Source organism: Epinephelus fuscoguttatus, linkage group LG11 (genome assembly GCF_011397635.1).
Source record: "Epinephelus fuscoguttatus linkage group LG11, E.fuscoguttatus.final_Chr_v1".
NCBI lineage: Eukaryota > Metazoa > Chordata > Actinopteri > Perciformes > Serranidae > Epinephelus > Epinephelus fuscoguttatus.
This window is the reverse complement of record NC_064762.1, coordinates 6,955,656-6,971,038: the sequence shown is the minus strand read 5'-3', so window position 1 is coordinate 6,971,038 and position 15,383 is coordinate 6,955,656. Positions and strand designations below refer to the sequence as shown.

General features: G+C 44.7%; 1 protein-coding gene across 6 annotated transcripts in view; it reads left to right on the top strand.

Moving 5' to 3' along the window:
• The first annotated feature begins 605 nt into the window (after positions 1 to 605).
• Positions 606 to 15,383, top strand: part of ccdc85cb (coiled-coil domain containing 85C, b) — a 74,270-nt gene continuing 59,492 nt past the window's right edge. For all 6 annotated transcript variants that reach the window (XR_007450383.1, XR_007450382.1, XM_049590172.1 and 3 more), the window contains exon 1: positions 606 to 2,021. Coding sequence is in view for 4 of the 6 variants with exons in the window: in XM_049590172.1 (XP_049446129.1) it covers positions 1,298 to 2,021 (724 nt within the window). In the remaining 2 variants the exon portion in view is untranslated. The remainder of the gene's footprint in view (positions 2,022 to 15,383) is intronic.

Here is a 15,383-nt window from a genome sequence, read left to right as displayed (position 1 = left end):
ACAAGAATTATGATTGGATTTTTTTTTTAATTTCCAATGGCAACAAATGCCTCCTTTAGAAAAACAGAACCAAATCTAAGCTTAAAATCACTATATTTGACACATCTCATAAAAATTTGCCAAAAATAAAACGTTCAAACATCAAACAGTGGATTTTAAAAAACAAATAACTAATTTATGGTGGAGGGAGGGTCATGTATTTCTCTCAGTCACTCAGGGAGGCTCAAGGAAAATTATTTGTATCTCAAAAACAAAAAAGGAAGTTTAGTTTAGTTTTTTGGTCATTTTCCAACTTATTAAACACAAACATGCGGGTAGATATACACTACATTAAGTCAAATTTTAGCATTAAAAAAATGGACTAAAAAGCTCACTACACCTGCCTTTTTAACATTAATTGTATTTGTCAGCTCCCTTTAAATCATACAGAGCAACAAGAAACTGACAGACACTAATTATATATATGTATATATACATAATATAAACCTATTGTCACCTCCTCCTCTGACAAGTAGAGAACAGTCCCTAACTCACTGTGCTGTTCTGCTCTCATGTACTGTCTCTTTAAGAGGGCTGAGCCTGAGTCTCGTGAGGCTTCACCGCACTCTTCATCTACCTGCTGCTCGCTCCGGTCCCCGGTACTGATTGGCCGTCTGACCGAAATCCTCTTGAATGATTTCAAACCCTTGTGTTTGGACAGGAAGGAGGGGGGGCTCCGTCCACCGACACACCGACACAGTAAAGAAGCTTAGACCCGGCCGAGGAGCGCTGCTGACGGGAGACGCGTCCACAGAGTCGCCGGTGAAAAGTGACGGTGTCGTGTTTACGCACATTTTCTCTCCACTTTGGCTCATGTGACGTGATATTTAAATTTACTGGGTTTCATTGAGGCGTGTGAATGGAGCGATGTCCGGTGGAGACGGCGCACATTGCGATGGGACGCGCTGTGTTGTGTTGACGGGACCTGATTGATAATCACCGGGGATCGATATTTAAAATCATGCGCGCGTGTTATTGGTGAAATGTGAGTATGTGCAGTTGTTTGTGAAATTCATGCGGGATTGTGCTGTAACAGATTAGTGAGGGCAGGCGGTTCATGCTCGGGTTGTTGCCATAGCATCACATTAATATTTTCTTTTTCATCACCGGCCTGTTGAAGCGGAGCGCGCGCACAGACTTTCATATTGTGGACGATGTGTTTCAACACCATCCCGCAGCTCAGGCTTGGATAGGTTAGTTGTGACAGTTGATCTGAAGACACCGTTCACACGAGCTGATCCTGACAGGCGACTCAGCCATGGCGAAGAATCCGTCCGAGGGAGCGAAGGAGGATGTGAGCCAGCTGACGGACGAGGAGATGCTGCGGTGCAGCAAAGAGGAGCTGATCCGGAGACTGAGGAGGGTCGACAGCGAGAAGATGAACTTGATGATCGAGCACGGAAACATGATGAAAGACATCAACCGGCGGCTGCAGGTGCACCTGCACGAGATCCGGAGCCTGAAGGAGATCAACCAGAAGCTGCAGGACGACAACCACGAGCTGCGGGAGCTCTGCTGCTTCCTGGACGATGACCGACAGAAGGGCAAGAAGCTGTCCCGGGAGTGGCAGCGCTTCGGCCGCTACACCGCCAGCGCCATGTGGAAGGAGGTGGGCACCTACATGATGAAGCTGAAGGAGCTGGAGGCCAACCAGGACACCGTGCTGAGGGAGAACTCTGAGCTCAAGGAGATCATCCTCATGCTGGACGAGGAGAGGAACGGAGCCGGGTCCAGGAGCTCCATAGACAGTCAGTCCAGTTTAACCAACCTGAACGGGGGCACCGGCACCGTCAGGGATGTTGGGGACGGGAGTAGCACGTCCAGCACAGGTAGCGCCGGAAGTCCAGATCACCACAACCACAACCACAACCACATACACAAGCCCGCCTCGGAGAACAGTAAGCTGGGCACCACCATGAGGAGGTCCATGGATGACCTGTCAGCACCGCACCATCACAGGAGCATCCCCAATGGACTCAATGGTGAGTACGCACACACCTGGCTGTCATCACCTGCAGGCTTAAAGGGTCACTCTCAAACGTGGACCATAGTTTCCCATGTGTTTGTGTCTGAGTGACTGATGGGAACAACACTTAAATCTAAACTGGTCCAGTAGGCTATCGAGCAGAGGGCTACACAGGCCGCAGTGTAACCACGCGGGGCAATCACGCACCGTTCATTTACGTCCACTAAAAAAGCTAATTTTTGTCACTGACAGGCTCAGACTGTGTGTTTAAGTGTCTGACAACATTATGGAAGGATCCCAGAACAACACATTCTCACGCCGACCTCGTCTCATATCGACGTTTGGTCGTGAACCTTCCACGTCCAGATTCGACGTACAAGGTACCCTGGGTGTGTTGGTTCGTGACATACTGGGACGCTGTGTCAACTTCAGCCTGTTACATGCATTGTCTTCTTTCAAAATACTCGTCTGTTTTCACAGGAAATTTAACGTTTACATACAGTCTCTTTCAAAATAAATGCATGTAACAGGCAGAACTTGACACGGTGCCCCAGAACGTCAACATCCAACAAACACAGGGTACCTTTAACATCATATCTGGATCCATCCACCACCCCTCCCACCATCCCTACTCGAACTTTCATTCGCTGCCTTAACTTTTGTTCCTGTCCCGCCATGTTTCCCCCTTACACCACCGTCAAACTATAACGGCGCCCGGCCACGTATCATGCCGACGTTAAAGGACGGCTTTCTTCGTCAGTGTCTGACACCACAAGCCACTGCCCAAGTGCCGGATTTCAATGACTTAAGAGTGAGACTGGGGTGAACAAAAACAGCCCCAAAATCCCCATCACCAAATCCACCAGACTCCATTTGAATAAACGGTAATTTAAGCGTGTATAGACGCAGCATGTTTTCATATCTAACTGGGTGAATTAAGGGTTTATTTCAACCCAACCATAGTTGGTGATTGTTGGAACAGTGGAAAGACAATTGAAGATGGTTTTTGTGAGTTGTTTTTTGTTTCTGTCGACTTTGAATGAAGTGTGTTTTCTGATTATAAAATTACTGTTTTTCTAAATGGAGTCTGGTGGGTTTGGTGATGGCAATTTCAGGGCTGTTTCTGGTTTACCAAAAAGGATCTTACTCTTTAACCAAAAGGTCTATCTCTGTAGGGATCCTCTCCATACTGTTGTAAGACACTTACAGTACAACTGAGTCCGCTTTTCGTGGATGTGTATTGATGTTGCGAACATGCCCTGAGTCTGGCAGCGAAAGTCTTGATGTCAGAAAGACTTTGGACTCACATTGGACAGATGTAAAATTTTGGTTGGACAGGAAATTAGGGGTGGCACGGCGGTGCAGTGGTTAGCATTGTGGCATCATAGGAAAGGAGTTCTTGGTCTGAACCCCAGGGTGGGGGAGCCCTTCTGTGCAGAGTTTGCATGTTCTCCCTGTGTCAGCGTGGGTTTCCTCCAGGTGCTCCAGCTTCCTCTCACAGTCCAAAGACATGCAGGTTAATTAGTGACTCTAAATTGTCCGTAGGTGTGAATGTGAGTGTGAATGGTTGTCTGTCTCTATGTGTCAGTCCTGTGATAGTCTGGTGACCTGTCCAGGGTGAACCCCGCCTCTGACGTCAAGAAGACTTTGGCGTGAGATGTTTGGAAGACGTTGGGTTTTGATCACTAAACAACAACAAAACATCAACGTCATCTGTCACCAGTATCTACACCACTGACGTTAATGACGTTAGACGTTGTCCTGACATTGAATTTTTGGTTTGATGTGAATAAATCCACTTTTACGTCTGGAACCTCCCGTCTACAACGGGCTTGGGAACTTGGCTCAGAATCCCATTTGATTCGGCAGTGTTTTTATCCTTGTGGCCAAAAGTTACCCCTGACTTAAATAGATCTCCATGTAAGAAACAAGTCGTTGCCTTTTTGACACGTCTTGTAATTATAGTATTGTAATGGATTCATTCAGCGGTGTAGTTGAGTTGATGAGGTGGATGTACTAATAGGTTGTAAACAGACGGGTATACCTGAGCTTACCCTCCACAACACCGCTGGTTTTATTGTACTTCTGTGTGGTTGAGCTCTCAGAGGACACATATGACCTCCTCCATCTGTATTCCTTGGTCCCACCCCTCGTAGATACCACAGTCAGGGTGTGTGTTGCATGTGATTGCGCTGACACCATATGCTGATCAAAATTGCTGTGAAGGATTAACATGGGGGGGGGTCTTGGCTTAACCTCACTGTAAAGTCTTGATTGGGGTGATTATGACACACACATATGCACACACACACTATCCTTAAGTGGCCTTTTCAGCCCTGTGCTACCCCATCATTTGAATCTGCGCTGATTTAGGTCACTGCACTCGTGGTCCTTAAGGAGGAGGACTTATCTTAATGGCTTTTAAAGGGGGCGGGGAGCTCGGGCAAATTGATTTTTTTATTCGTTTTGGGGTCGTTCGCTGATTATCATTGTTGCCTTTTTGGTTGTAGGAGAGCACTCATGTCTGCTTAGGGCCCGTTTGAAATGCATGGCATGGGACCAGAAATCAATGTCCCTGTGTTAAGACCTAAATACACGGCTGAAAGCTTCGAGCCGGGATGAAAATGCCCTGATGGAACAGGAGGACACTAAGCCTCGTTTAGCTAGCACATGGGCTGATAACTCACCATGATCTGTTTGGCAAGGGGAACAAATTCTGTTTCATGGGAGAGGGGAAAAAAAAAATCCCCTATCCAGTTGAAACTCATTTTTCTCCCCCCGCCTGATGAACAAGGACGGGGCCGCAGCGAGAAAGCAATATCAAAGCAAGCAGCTCCACACAGGTCACATGTTATCTGTCGGACATTCCCGCACATTGTGGGCTGTGAAAACCGTGAAGGTAGCAAATCCAAAACGATGCATGAGTGAGGGCCGAGGGAGCCCTCTAATCCGGAAACACTCACACGCCAACACATGCAATTTGGGCGGTGTTTGGCTGTCGTTACGTAACATCAATATTGTGTCTGCAGCGGCCCAGCACCTCACTCCCTCTAAGCCGCTGTTTCGCCTGATGTGTGTGACATTGTGCGGCCCTGAGGCTGTGTGTGCTCATCATTGACAATAACACACACACACACACAGTGACACGCCAGCATGGGAAAGACCCGCTTCACTCTGGAGAATTATTTTATTGTTCAAACCGATGCATTGATAATGAGATTAATGCTATCTTGCGCTTAACAAAGCCGAGCATCACAGATCTTTCTGGCTTTTTAATTGCAAACGACTCTGTGCGGAAATAAATAAACAGAGCAGCTGTTGACGCTGAAGAAGATGTCAATCAATAAAAACAACAACAGCAGCATTGATCCTAATCTGCTGTTACATAAGTTGGACGACTGTACTGTACACTGAAGTGTTTAATCACTCCTCTCAGTGTATAATCCTCACATTAAATACAAATATAATCACTCGCAGGTCGACACTTGTAAGGAAACTCCTCACCGGCACAGATTTACTCGATTGGCTGCTTGAAATCCGAGTGGAGTGACCATGTTGTGAGGTCAGATGTGGCCGCGGTGTGAGGTCTGCAGAGTGGCTTTATTTAATGCTGTCCAAATGCCAGTGGCTCCCCCTGGGCATTTAGGAGACAAGCTCGAGGATTGCCGCTCAAGTGCTAAATGAACAGCATCTGTCCGGTTGCCAGACGCACACAGACAGGAGGAAGAAGAGGAAGAGGAAGAGGAGGAGGAGGAGGATGAATGTGTTTGGTGTCCCAAGAGTAAAAGTGACCAGTTGGTTGAGCTTGAGGCTTCTGTTTCAAACATTTTCAGTCAGTTTTTAATTTTTTTTTTCACCTCCTTGGCAGATCTAAAAATCTGTCTCTCAGAGGCAAAGGAGGCAGTGGGAGAGGAGTGTATGAAAGGGGGCCCAGGAAAGGGCCCTCAATGGATCTCGGCAGTGTGGGGGGAGTGGCTGAATGGCGGTAAGGGGTTGGCTGGGAAGCTGGGGGGTGGAGTGGTGGGGGACTGTTGGAGGGCATATTGAGCTCAAAGGAGGCTGGGGTTTCGGAGACATCCTGCTGTCTGCTTAATTGAATTCCTTGTGCGTTGACACGGCTGCACCCCCCTCCCCCCCCACTCCTCTCCCTTTGGGGATACAGGCTGTGTGTTTACTTGGACAGGGTGTGTGTCGCAATGCGTGAGGCGAGCGAAGGCTTCTGCTCTGGAGAAATAAAAAAAGAAAGAACAGCAGGGGACACACTGAGCTCCACTGTGTTTCATAACCTTTAACAGTGACTTCTATTTCCAGACGTCTCAACGTCTGCGCTCACTTGTGGTGGTCTGGAGCCCATCCTGGTCCACGACCGCCTGAAATGTGACGCTGTGACAGAGAGCTTGCATTAGGCTCCCCTATAGTGCCACACAGACTCAGTATAGCTGTGTGAGATTAAGACAGAGCGGCCGAGCGAGACGGTAAAGTGCTGCTTTGACATTGTCCAGATGAACTGGTAAAGATCCTCTCTGCTGTAATGCTTGTTGACCTTTAACAGACCCTCACACATTCCCCCGGCCTCTTAGCTGCTAAACGGCTTTAAAGGAAAAATGTTTTCAACTCCGCAGATAAAGCGACTCTGAAGAAGAGTGAGAGTGAGGTTTCTGAGACGTGGACAGAGACGGAGAAATGATTATAACAAATTTTGCTTCCTAACCACAGAGTGATGGTTAGCAGCTCATGTTGAGCAGAGGACTATATTTTTCATTAAAGGCTCACTAATATTTTTTAAACCGTGCCCTATTTTACCATTCTTTCAACTTTAGAAAGAGATCCAATATTATCGACCGCTGCAGCCGGCAGCAGCAAAACAGGCTAAGACTCCAATCATGCAGAAATCATTTTAGCATGTGGAGGCGTCTTTTTGTAATTGTGTTTAATGAGAATGAAGCTTTTTGCACGTTGTTTTTAAGTTGCTACACGCCTTGCATTTCTGCCAGAGCACTTTGAACTCCTCGAACTGAGGACGAAAAAGTGTCCCACGTCATGTCTGCCTTTTCCCCATTGTCCAAACAGATGATTTAAGAGGTGGGCCTTCTGTGGTGGTCACGACAATAAGTTAACGGTTGGTAAACAAAGGAGGAAAAACTGGTGGTGCTTGGCACGACCAATGGACTCCCTGTAGTTAGTGTTCATTTTTGTTATGCTAGGCCCGACGATAGACAGCGGCAAAACGGGCTGTAACATAACCACTTGGGGCAGGTGCGCCCTGTCAGTATATGTCCATCAAAATCGTAAATGCTATATCGTAGGCAACTGGACTGCGTTTCTTGAAGACGTTTCTCTGTGTGGGTGTGAACCCTTACGGAGTCGTTGGTGTGACGTGAGCTCTTAGTTTTAGAGTTGTTAAAGTTGCAATGTGAGTCATTGACCCACCTGGTCATCATGTGATCACGTCTTCAAAAAACGCAAGCAAGTCCAGTTGCCTACGGTATAGCACTTATGATTCCCATGACCTGGATGACTGAATCTTCACCAACATGTCCATCAGAAGTGTTTGTTTTAGCCATTTACAGGCTCCGATTGTTGTAAGCGTCTGACGACATTGTGGAAAGGATCCAGATGAACGAAACGTTCATCCAATCCTTTTGCTTGTTAAGCCATGTTCTGTGTTCAAGTCTCGCTAAAGAAGTCTTGTTCTCAAATCTCACAAGAGGTGACTTATTGCAGGAAGTAAACCATGGAAAAGCTCGTGAGAGCTGGCGAAAGGGGTGCCGGTAATAGTTGATTGTGTTGGAGTACTGAAAGCATCATACTTGTTTATCCTTTTTCCATCAAAATAAGCGTATATATATAGGTAGGCCTGTCACGATAACAAATTTTGCTGGGTGATTAATTGCGTCAGAAATTATTGCGATAAGCAATAATATTGTGTAATATTGTGCTTTTAAGACCATTTTTATTATTGTTGTAATTTTGATGTTTTTAGACCACTTTTTAAAACTTATATAATGATAACAAAGGCATAATGATGCAAGTACACCCTTTTAAAGAGAAATAAACATCTATTTAACGAGTATATTAACAAATGCAAAAAGAAGGAAATTTAAATATCCGAAACAACATGTAAAAATATCGAAATAAATAAATAAATACAAAAAAATAGACTGTTAAGTTGGTCGTATTTGCTCTTTTTGTTGAGATGGTTTTAGAACAAATCCAGCACACTGGCTTGTCCAAATTACTGGGCTCCTCTCTGTCATTTAGTTTAAATCCAAAACACTCCCACACAGGGGCCGTGGCATTTGGTTCAGGAACAAGTCCCCTGTCTTTCTCTTACGCTCAACTGTTTTTTTTCTTCTCTGCCTCCCCCTCACGAAGATCGCACTGTGTGTCTGTGTGTAGCCCATAGCCCCGCCTCCCCCACAGAGACAAAGACACTCAATGACAAGAGCTTTCCCTCCGTTCATTACACTAATGAACCAACTCACCTGGCTGCCACACGATGCATGGCAGTGAACGCTCTTGTTGTCTAGTCTCTTTGGTGGAGAGAGACGAGACGAGGAGAACAAACACACATGAATATGGCGATTAATCGTGTCCAGAAAAGTTACTGTCTCCCTTTTAAGTTTACCGTGCAATTAACTGACTTATCGCATATCGCGACAGGCCTATATTCAGGTTTTTAAACGAGGGTAAACCCTTAAAAACTAAGCGATAGACTCCTTTCTCATTGCCAGTAGATGACCGCTACAGCTGACAGGTTACTAAACAGTGAAAAGCAGCATGGAGGCCTGTGATGGTGGTCACTTCTTTTATACTTATTTAGTCCTCTCTTTCAAACTCGGTCCCAATAAAGTCATTACTGAACAATGTTAAAAAGTCTTTTTTTTCTGAGGGCAGAAAAGCATTCATTTCTCTGTAGGATATTTTCCATTATCTTGCAAGATCCTCACAACAACAACCTGAGCCTGTCAGTGGCGAAAACAAACACTTTTAATGGACGTGGTTTGACGGGGCGCGCTCCCTCAGAGTGGTCACACTGAAGCCTGTTTTCGCTCAATACTGGAACACTTTCAAAATTTGTTCCCACGAGTCACTTAGACACAAAAACTTGGGAAAATACAATCTAGTTTGAAAAATACCAAAGTACTCCTTCAAGTGTCCGAGTGTATTAAAACTGACTCATGTGAGCCAGTAGTGTAATAAACTGATGCCATGTGGCTGCAGTCGCTCAGTGTAAGTTATCGTTCTCTTGGTGGTGTGAGTGAGGTCACTGCGTGCACACGAACTGACACATATGCACTAATGCAAAGAAGTAAAACGTTGATTTAGTAAATGGGTTTTAGTCCAGCTGTGCAGGGACGACTGAAGCAGCCGCCGTGACTTTATCCTGGTCTGTTTGTTTTTCCACGTGTGTGCCGCACGCCGGTTAGATGTTAAATCAGGCATGACTTCTTTGGACTGAAGAGTTTACAGTGTTTTACACCAGCGTTCAATTTAAAATGGCCGTATTTTATGGTGAAATCACCTTAATTCCAATGGAAGCGCCACAATCAGTGGAGTCGCTCATAGGAGTGAAATAAATGTGTGGATTTGTTTGCATTGAACTCTGCTGAACTTTGACTCACAAATTTACTCCTCAAGCTGTCTTCATGGTGCTAACATTTTAGGGAATCCAAAATGGAAGCAGCCATTTGTTCATTATCTGTGTTGCCTCATCCACTTCCAATTAACCCTCCTCTGTTGGAGTATAAATTATTGAACAAAACGGTGCACACAACCCTGAGAACAAAACGCCAGGGGGGGAGGAAACGGCACAGCACAGAGAAAGTAGAAAAAAGCACAGGGAGCTTTTGTGATTGGCTAACACTGGCACGTTAGCAGTTAGCTCACCGGCTACATCACAGAGCCTCTAGAGCCAAATATTTTGCCAAGACACACTGATTTTCACCATGCCACTTCCTTATGGCGTGTTAGACCTCATTACTGTGAGTCTCTTTAGCTGCGTGTGTCTCTCAGAAACCAGTCAGGTCAGTTGGTGATTCACAGAGGATTAAGACTCATTAAAGCTCCAGCACAATGCACTGATTTAAAATCGATTTATATGTTGTTTCATGTCGCAGGAGAGTGTTTGCACCGACCTGCTACAAGCCGTCCTGTGCTTAGTCACTGTGTTGAGTCACCCTGTAAACCAAATTAGGTTTAAACTAGCTCTGATTTTACTGACTGAGAAGTTAGAAAACTGGAGTCTTCAGCACCTGGCCTCTCAGTGTGTGTGTGTGTGTGTGTGTGTGTGTGTGTTAATATATGAGATGCCACAGTGAGTGCGAGCTCCTCGCCTCTCTGTTTTAGAGGCTTTTCTCTGTGTCTCGCTCTCTTTTCAGTTTCCTTTTCTTTCTCCCTCGGGGAGTGACGTGACCTAAAAGCTCACAATGGGACTGTAGAACCAGCCCTCCCAGTTAGCCACCAGTGTGTGTGTGTGTGTGGGGGGTGTGTGTGTGTGTGTGTGTGTGTGTGTGTTTCATTATGATACTCATGTGTGACTGAAGCACTGGGTCTTTTTCCCTCTGAGGTAAATCATCAATAAGCTTTGAGAGTCAGATCAAGCGTTTAAATCTTCAGAGCACAGGGTCACTTTTCATGAGAAACAATCAAAGTGCGTGTTTTACTGAAATCACTGCAAACTCTCCACTTTGATTTCTTCAAAGATTCACTCCGCCTCTCAGTATCTTCTCGTGTTTTTCTTAAGTAAACATCAATCAGTCTCCGGCGAGTCAAAGTGAGCCGTGGCGTGTGAGCTGCTTTCTCGTTTCAAATGAAAGCGGAGGATCAACAACACAATGGTGTTTTCCTCTCGTCTGTGGTTTCAAGTCATTGTGTGGCGCGTCGGCGCTCGGCTAAAAAAAGGCGGTCTGAGCGGGAATAGGATGTTTCTGTCGCTGATATCCTGTTTGCCCGTAGAAACTGACTTACTTCACCCAACTGTAGTTTTCTCATAAATGGCAACAGCTCCAAGGTGCCTGATCATGATTGTTGTAGTCATGGAAATTAATATGGTATGGCTTTTTGATACCTTCTGTTCCAACACTGACATGTAATGTACTTTATGTTAAAGGAACACTTAGCCTGCAAAATGACTATTTGTACACCAACAACCTCTCTTTACACATCCAAGGCTTAAGTGGAGCTTAAACGCATACATGCACGTGCTCAGGCGTGCTCAGGGTGTGCTGCTTGTAGGAGGAAGTATTTTATATTACTTTATATTAATATTACTGCTATCATTTTAGCAACAATGCATGGGTTTGGGGGAAGCAGGAAACATACCACTGGATAAATAAGACATGGATTACACTGCAAGAACTGTGTGACAGTTTGTGAACGCATGTTTTGCTGTTGTTAAATGCAAAACCGGATTATTTAAGTTCATTGAAATTTTTTGCCTGTGTTGGATTCTTCGTTCACCGTGGAGGTGTGTGATAAAAATCAAGCTCTCTTCATGAATTCAAGGTAACACAGAGTGAGCAGTTTATATATAAATGTTCCTTTTGCAATGAAGTGTTCTTTAAGTGTTGTCGTGTGGAAGTGACTCCCAAAGACACATCAAATTGGACACTACATTTTCTTTCATTAACGTCATCAGGTGTTGTTGCTATTTCAGTTCTTTAAAATGAGTGTGTTGCAATCCGTCCTCTACAGTGACGGAGTTATGTCAGGTATTTTGTTTGAGTTTCCCTGCAGCACAGCGCGGGCTCTCCTTGCACTCTCTGGCTTACGTTTCCCAGCGCCCTGCCTGCCTGTGGGAGGCCTGGCCCGCTGATAACACAGATAAGGGAGCAGAAACACACACACACGCACAGATACACAGAGGTGAGGTTGAGGGAAAGAGCCACAGGGGGAACTCTCAGCTGTGTACTGTCAATGAAAAGCCAGCCTGTCAGGACGTCCCACATTCCTGGATAAACAAAAGAGGAAGTGGGTCTCTCTCTGCTCTCGGTGACACAGCAGGAGCGAGACTGCGTGGAAACAGGAAGAGGAAGATGTGAAAGGAAAGCGAGCGTGTGTCCCTGGGTTGCTTTTTGAACTTTTACCTCCCTCAGCCGACATACATCTCTCCTCCAGCCTCTGCCTCTCCCTCCATCTGCATCTCTCTCTGTGAACCTGCTGTCTGATCCGCTGTCCGTTCACTCCCATCAACACAGCGCTCTGCCGACAGAATGAGGTTATAGAGCCAGCGTGAGCCTCGCTGCACACACAGACATGGACTCGCTGTAATGCTCGTCACCAAAAAAACTGCTTTGTTATGTTTGTGTGGTCGTCGCTGACATCTTTCCATGACATTAATGTGGGGTCGTACCACCGAAGCCAATTTCAGCCACTTATTTCAGCCGTGTTGTCCCCGTGTCTCCCTCCACGCTGGTCTAAATGATGTATGTCCTTCTTCTCTGATCGCTGGGCAGTGGGGCTGCTGGAGGGGCTGGGCTGCTCAGTCGCCTAGGCAACAGCAATGATCAGTGGGGCGAGTGGACGGCGCCCACGCCTAGCCTCAGAGTCACTGAAGCGGAGGGAAGTAAATGGGGTAGGGGGATGGGGATAGGTTTGGGCATGGTCGGCTTCCATGCTGCTTGACCCGTGCAGAATGATGCCAGCCAGAGCTAGGTCAGCTCTGTGTGTGTGTGTGTGTGTGTGTGTGTGTGTGTGTGTGCTTGTTGTTTTCAAGTAACTTACTCATAAGAAACAAACAGGGTGTGGTGCAAGTTCTCTGGGTAAACCGACGCTACGATCAGATACAAGGACCTCACTTGAAGCAGAAGAAACTGATTGTTGTACTTGTCTAATTTGCTCTTATTTTTTGGGAAAGAATATCTGATGTTAAAAGTAGTCCACATTTTGTGTGTTTTTTTTACCCCCACACACTTGACTTGACCCACATGACACAGTGACTCCCTCGCTGGCAAACCAGACACACAGGGGATCTTTTTATTTCTCTGAGTTTAACATCGTTATAAGCTCTCTCAACAAGTTAACCACTTGTTTATCCAGTTGCTGCATTTAATTTATTCTTATTTTAACCTGCATTAAAGGGCGGGAACATCTGCGTTCTTTTCAGAAACTCCCCCTCAACTCAAAAACACAGTGACGTAGGTTACAGTGTTGACAGAGCCAGGATACATCCCCATCTTTAACCACTTGGAAAACCAGAGATCAGGCGTTTGGTGCTGCTCTTGTGCCGACTTGGAGGAGAAGGCAGGTTGCATCTGGAGTAGCCGAGCGACTATAACCTGCACTGTATGATAAGTTAGGCTACTTACCAGAAATCCCAAATGCAGAGCTGATCTTCTAGCAGTTGTTTTTTAGGTGTGTTTTAGGCCCTAAAATGTGTTTCATGGGACAGATGAAAAGTTCTGGGGAGTAAATCATCAAACATTTTATCAATAATATTTCGGATATTTTATTAAAAAGAAATTCGGACATTTTATCATTCATTTTTCGGACATTTTATTAATAATTTTTCGGACATTTTATTAATTATTTTTTTCAGACATTTTATGATTTTTTTTTTCCGGACATTTCATGAATTTTTGGGGGGGACATTTTTTTAATAATTTTTCGGACATTTTATTAATATTTATCGGACATTTTACCAGTAATTTTTCAGATATTTTATGATTTTTTTTTTGACATTTTATTGATAATTTTGCGGACATTTTAAAAATGTTTGTCAGACATTTTATTAATATTTTTTCGGACATTTAATTAATAATATTTCTGACATTTTATTAATATTTCTCGGACATTGTATCAATAATATTCCGGACATTTTATTAATAATTTTTCAGACATTTATATTTCGGACATTTTATTCATAATTTTTCAGACATTTTATCAGTCATATTTCAAACATTTTATTAATATTTCTTTGGACATTTTATTCATAATTTTTCAGATATTTAATTAATTTTTCGGACATTTTATTAATATTTGTTATTTATTTATTCATTTATTTATTGTTATTTTATCAATCATATTTCGAGCACAGAAGTGGAACCTTGTTTATCTCAGGGTGCAATTGTTGGGATGGCGTCTCACTTTTAAATGCAACCATTGAGAATAATGGATTTGAGGGCACAAAAAATGTGACGTGTGTCCTGGTACTGAATATGGAGAGTGAGGGAAGTGTTAGATCGGAAGATTTGAGCTTGACAGTGAAAGATGGTGCTATGTTATTATTAACCAGAGACTCCTTGTGTATCTGTGAGGTAAAATGGCTGTTTCTGTCAAAGGACAAGGGTGGCTGTAGACACGGGGCAGCAGCAAAATGTGTTTTAGCCTCCTAAAACAAGAACCACCTAAAAAGTAGTAGTAGTACATGGGTTTATATGATCAAAATTAAAGTTTCAAGATTTCAGTACTCAAAGGACACGACTGTAAAGCTATGGATTTATATAAAAACTTTATTGATTTGCAAAATAATTCCCTCTACTACCAGATTGTAGAGGACGTTCTTTATAAGTGCTTGTACCTGACTGCAGAGGGTTTTATCAAAGGCACCGTCCCTCGTTTGTCCTCTGTCTCAATGTCAGCCTGTCCTCAACAGGCTAAAGTTAATTTTAATGAGCCGCGCTGCACCCCTGGCAGGACCCTCATTGATCTGCCTTATATGTCAGATCTCAACAGCTGATTAAGATGCAAACGAGAGACACACAGGAGAGGAGTTTGCTCTGTTCAGGCAGCACAGTGACAAAAACCCATCTGGGGCTCCACCATAAACTCACCATCAGCAGTTCGATTCTGTCTGTGCAACGCGGCCGCTGACCTTCGACAGCAGAACAGTCCCAGGTTGCCAAAAGTCAGCAACTCCGAAACAGAACACCTCTTCATCAGCTCCTTTCGAGGCCTGGGAGGAGCGAGGCGTTCATCTGGATTTTCTGCCTGTCAGCTCTTTGCTTTGGGTTGCTGTGACATTGGAGAGTGGAGTCAGCAGATGTCTTCACCTTGCTTGTATTTAGATAGTGCTGTCTCCTCGCTCCAACATGTCACCTAACAGTTATAGATTGTTTTCTCCGGTGCTTAAAACGTGGGCACGGGGCCGCTCTTCATGCGTCCCACATGGAGCGGCCTGTTAGTTATCCACTTGAGAGACATAACTCCTCATTTGGAATTTGTACAAATCTTTTAGCTGACTGGAAAACACTCTGTGATAATGAAATATTGAGGCACTTGATCGGTTGTTTAGATGATAACAGCTTTGCAGCCGTAGCTGGGACATAACTGGAGTGCCTGCAAGAGAATGTGAAGCTTACGGCGAGCCCTGCAGATGGGTGAGACGATGTGGAGTTTCGAAGCATCTGGAATGAATTGTACAGTCTCAACATTGTTG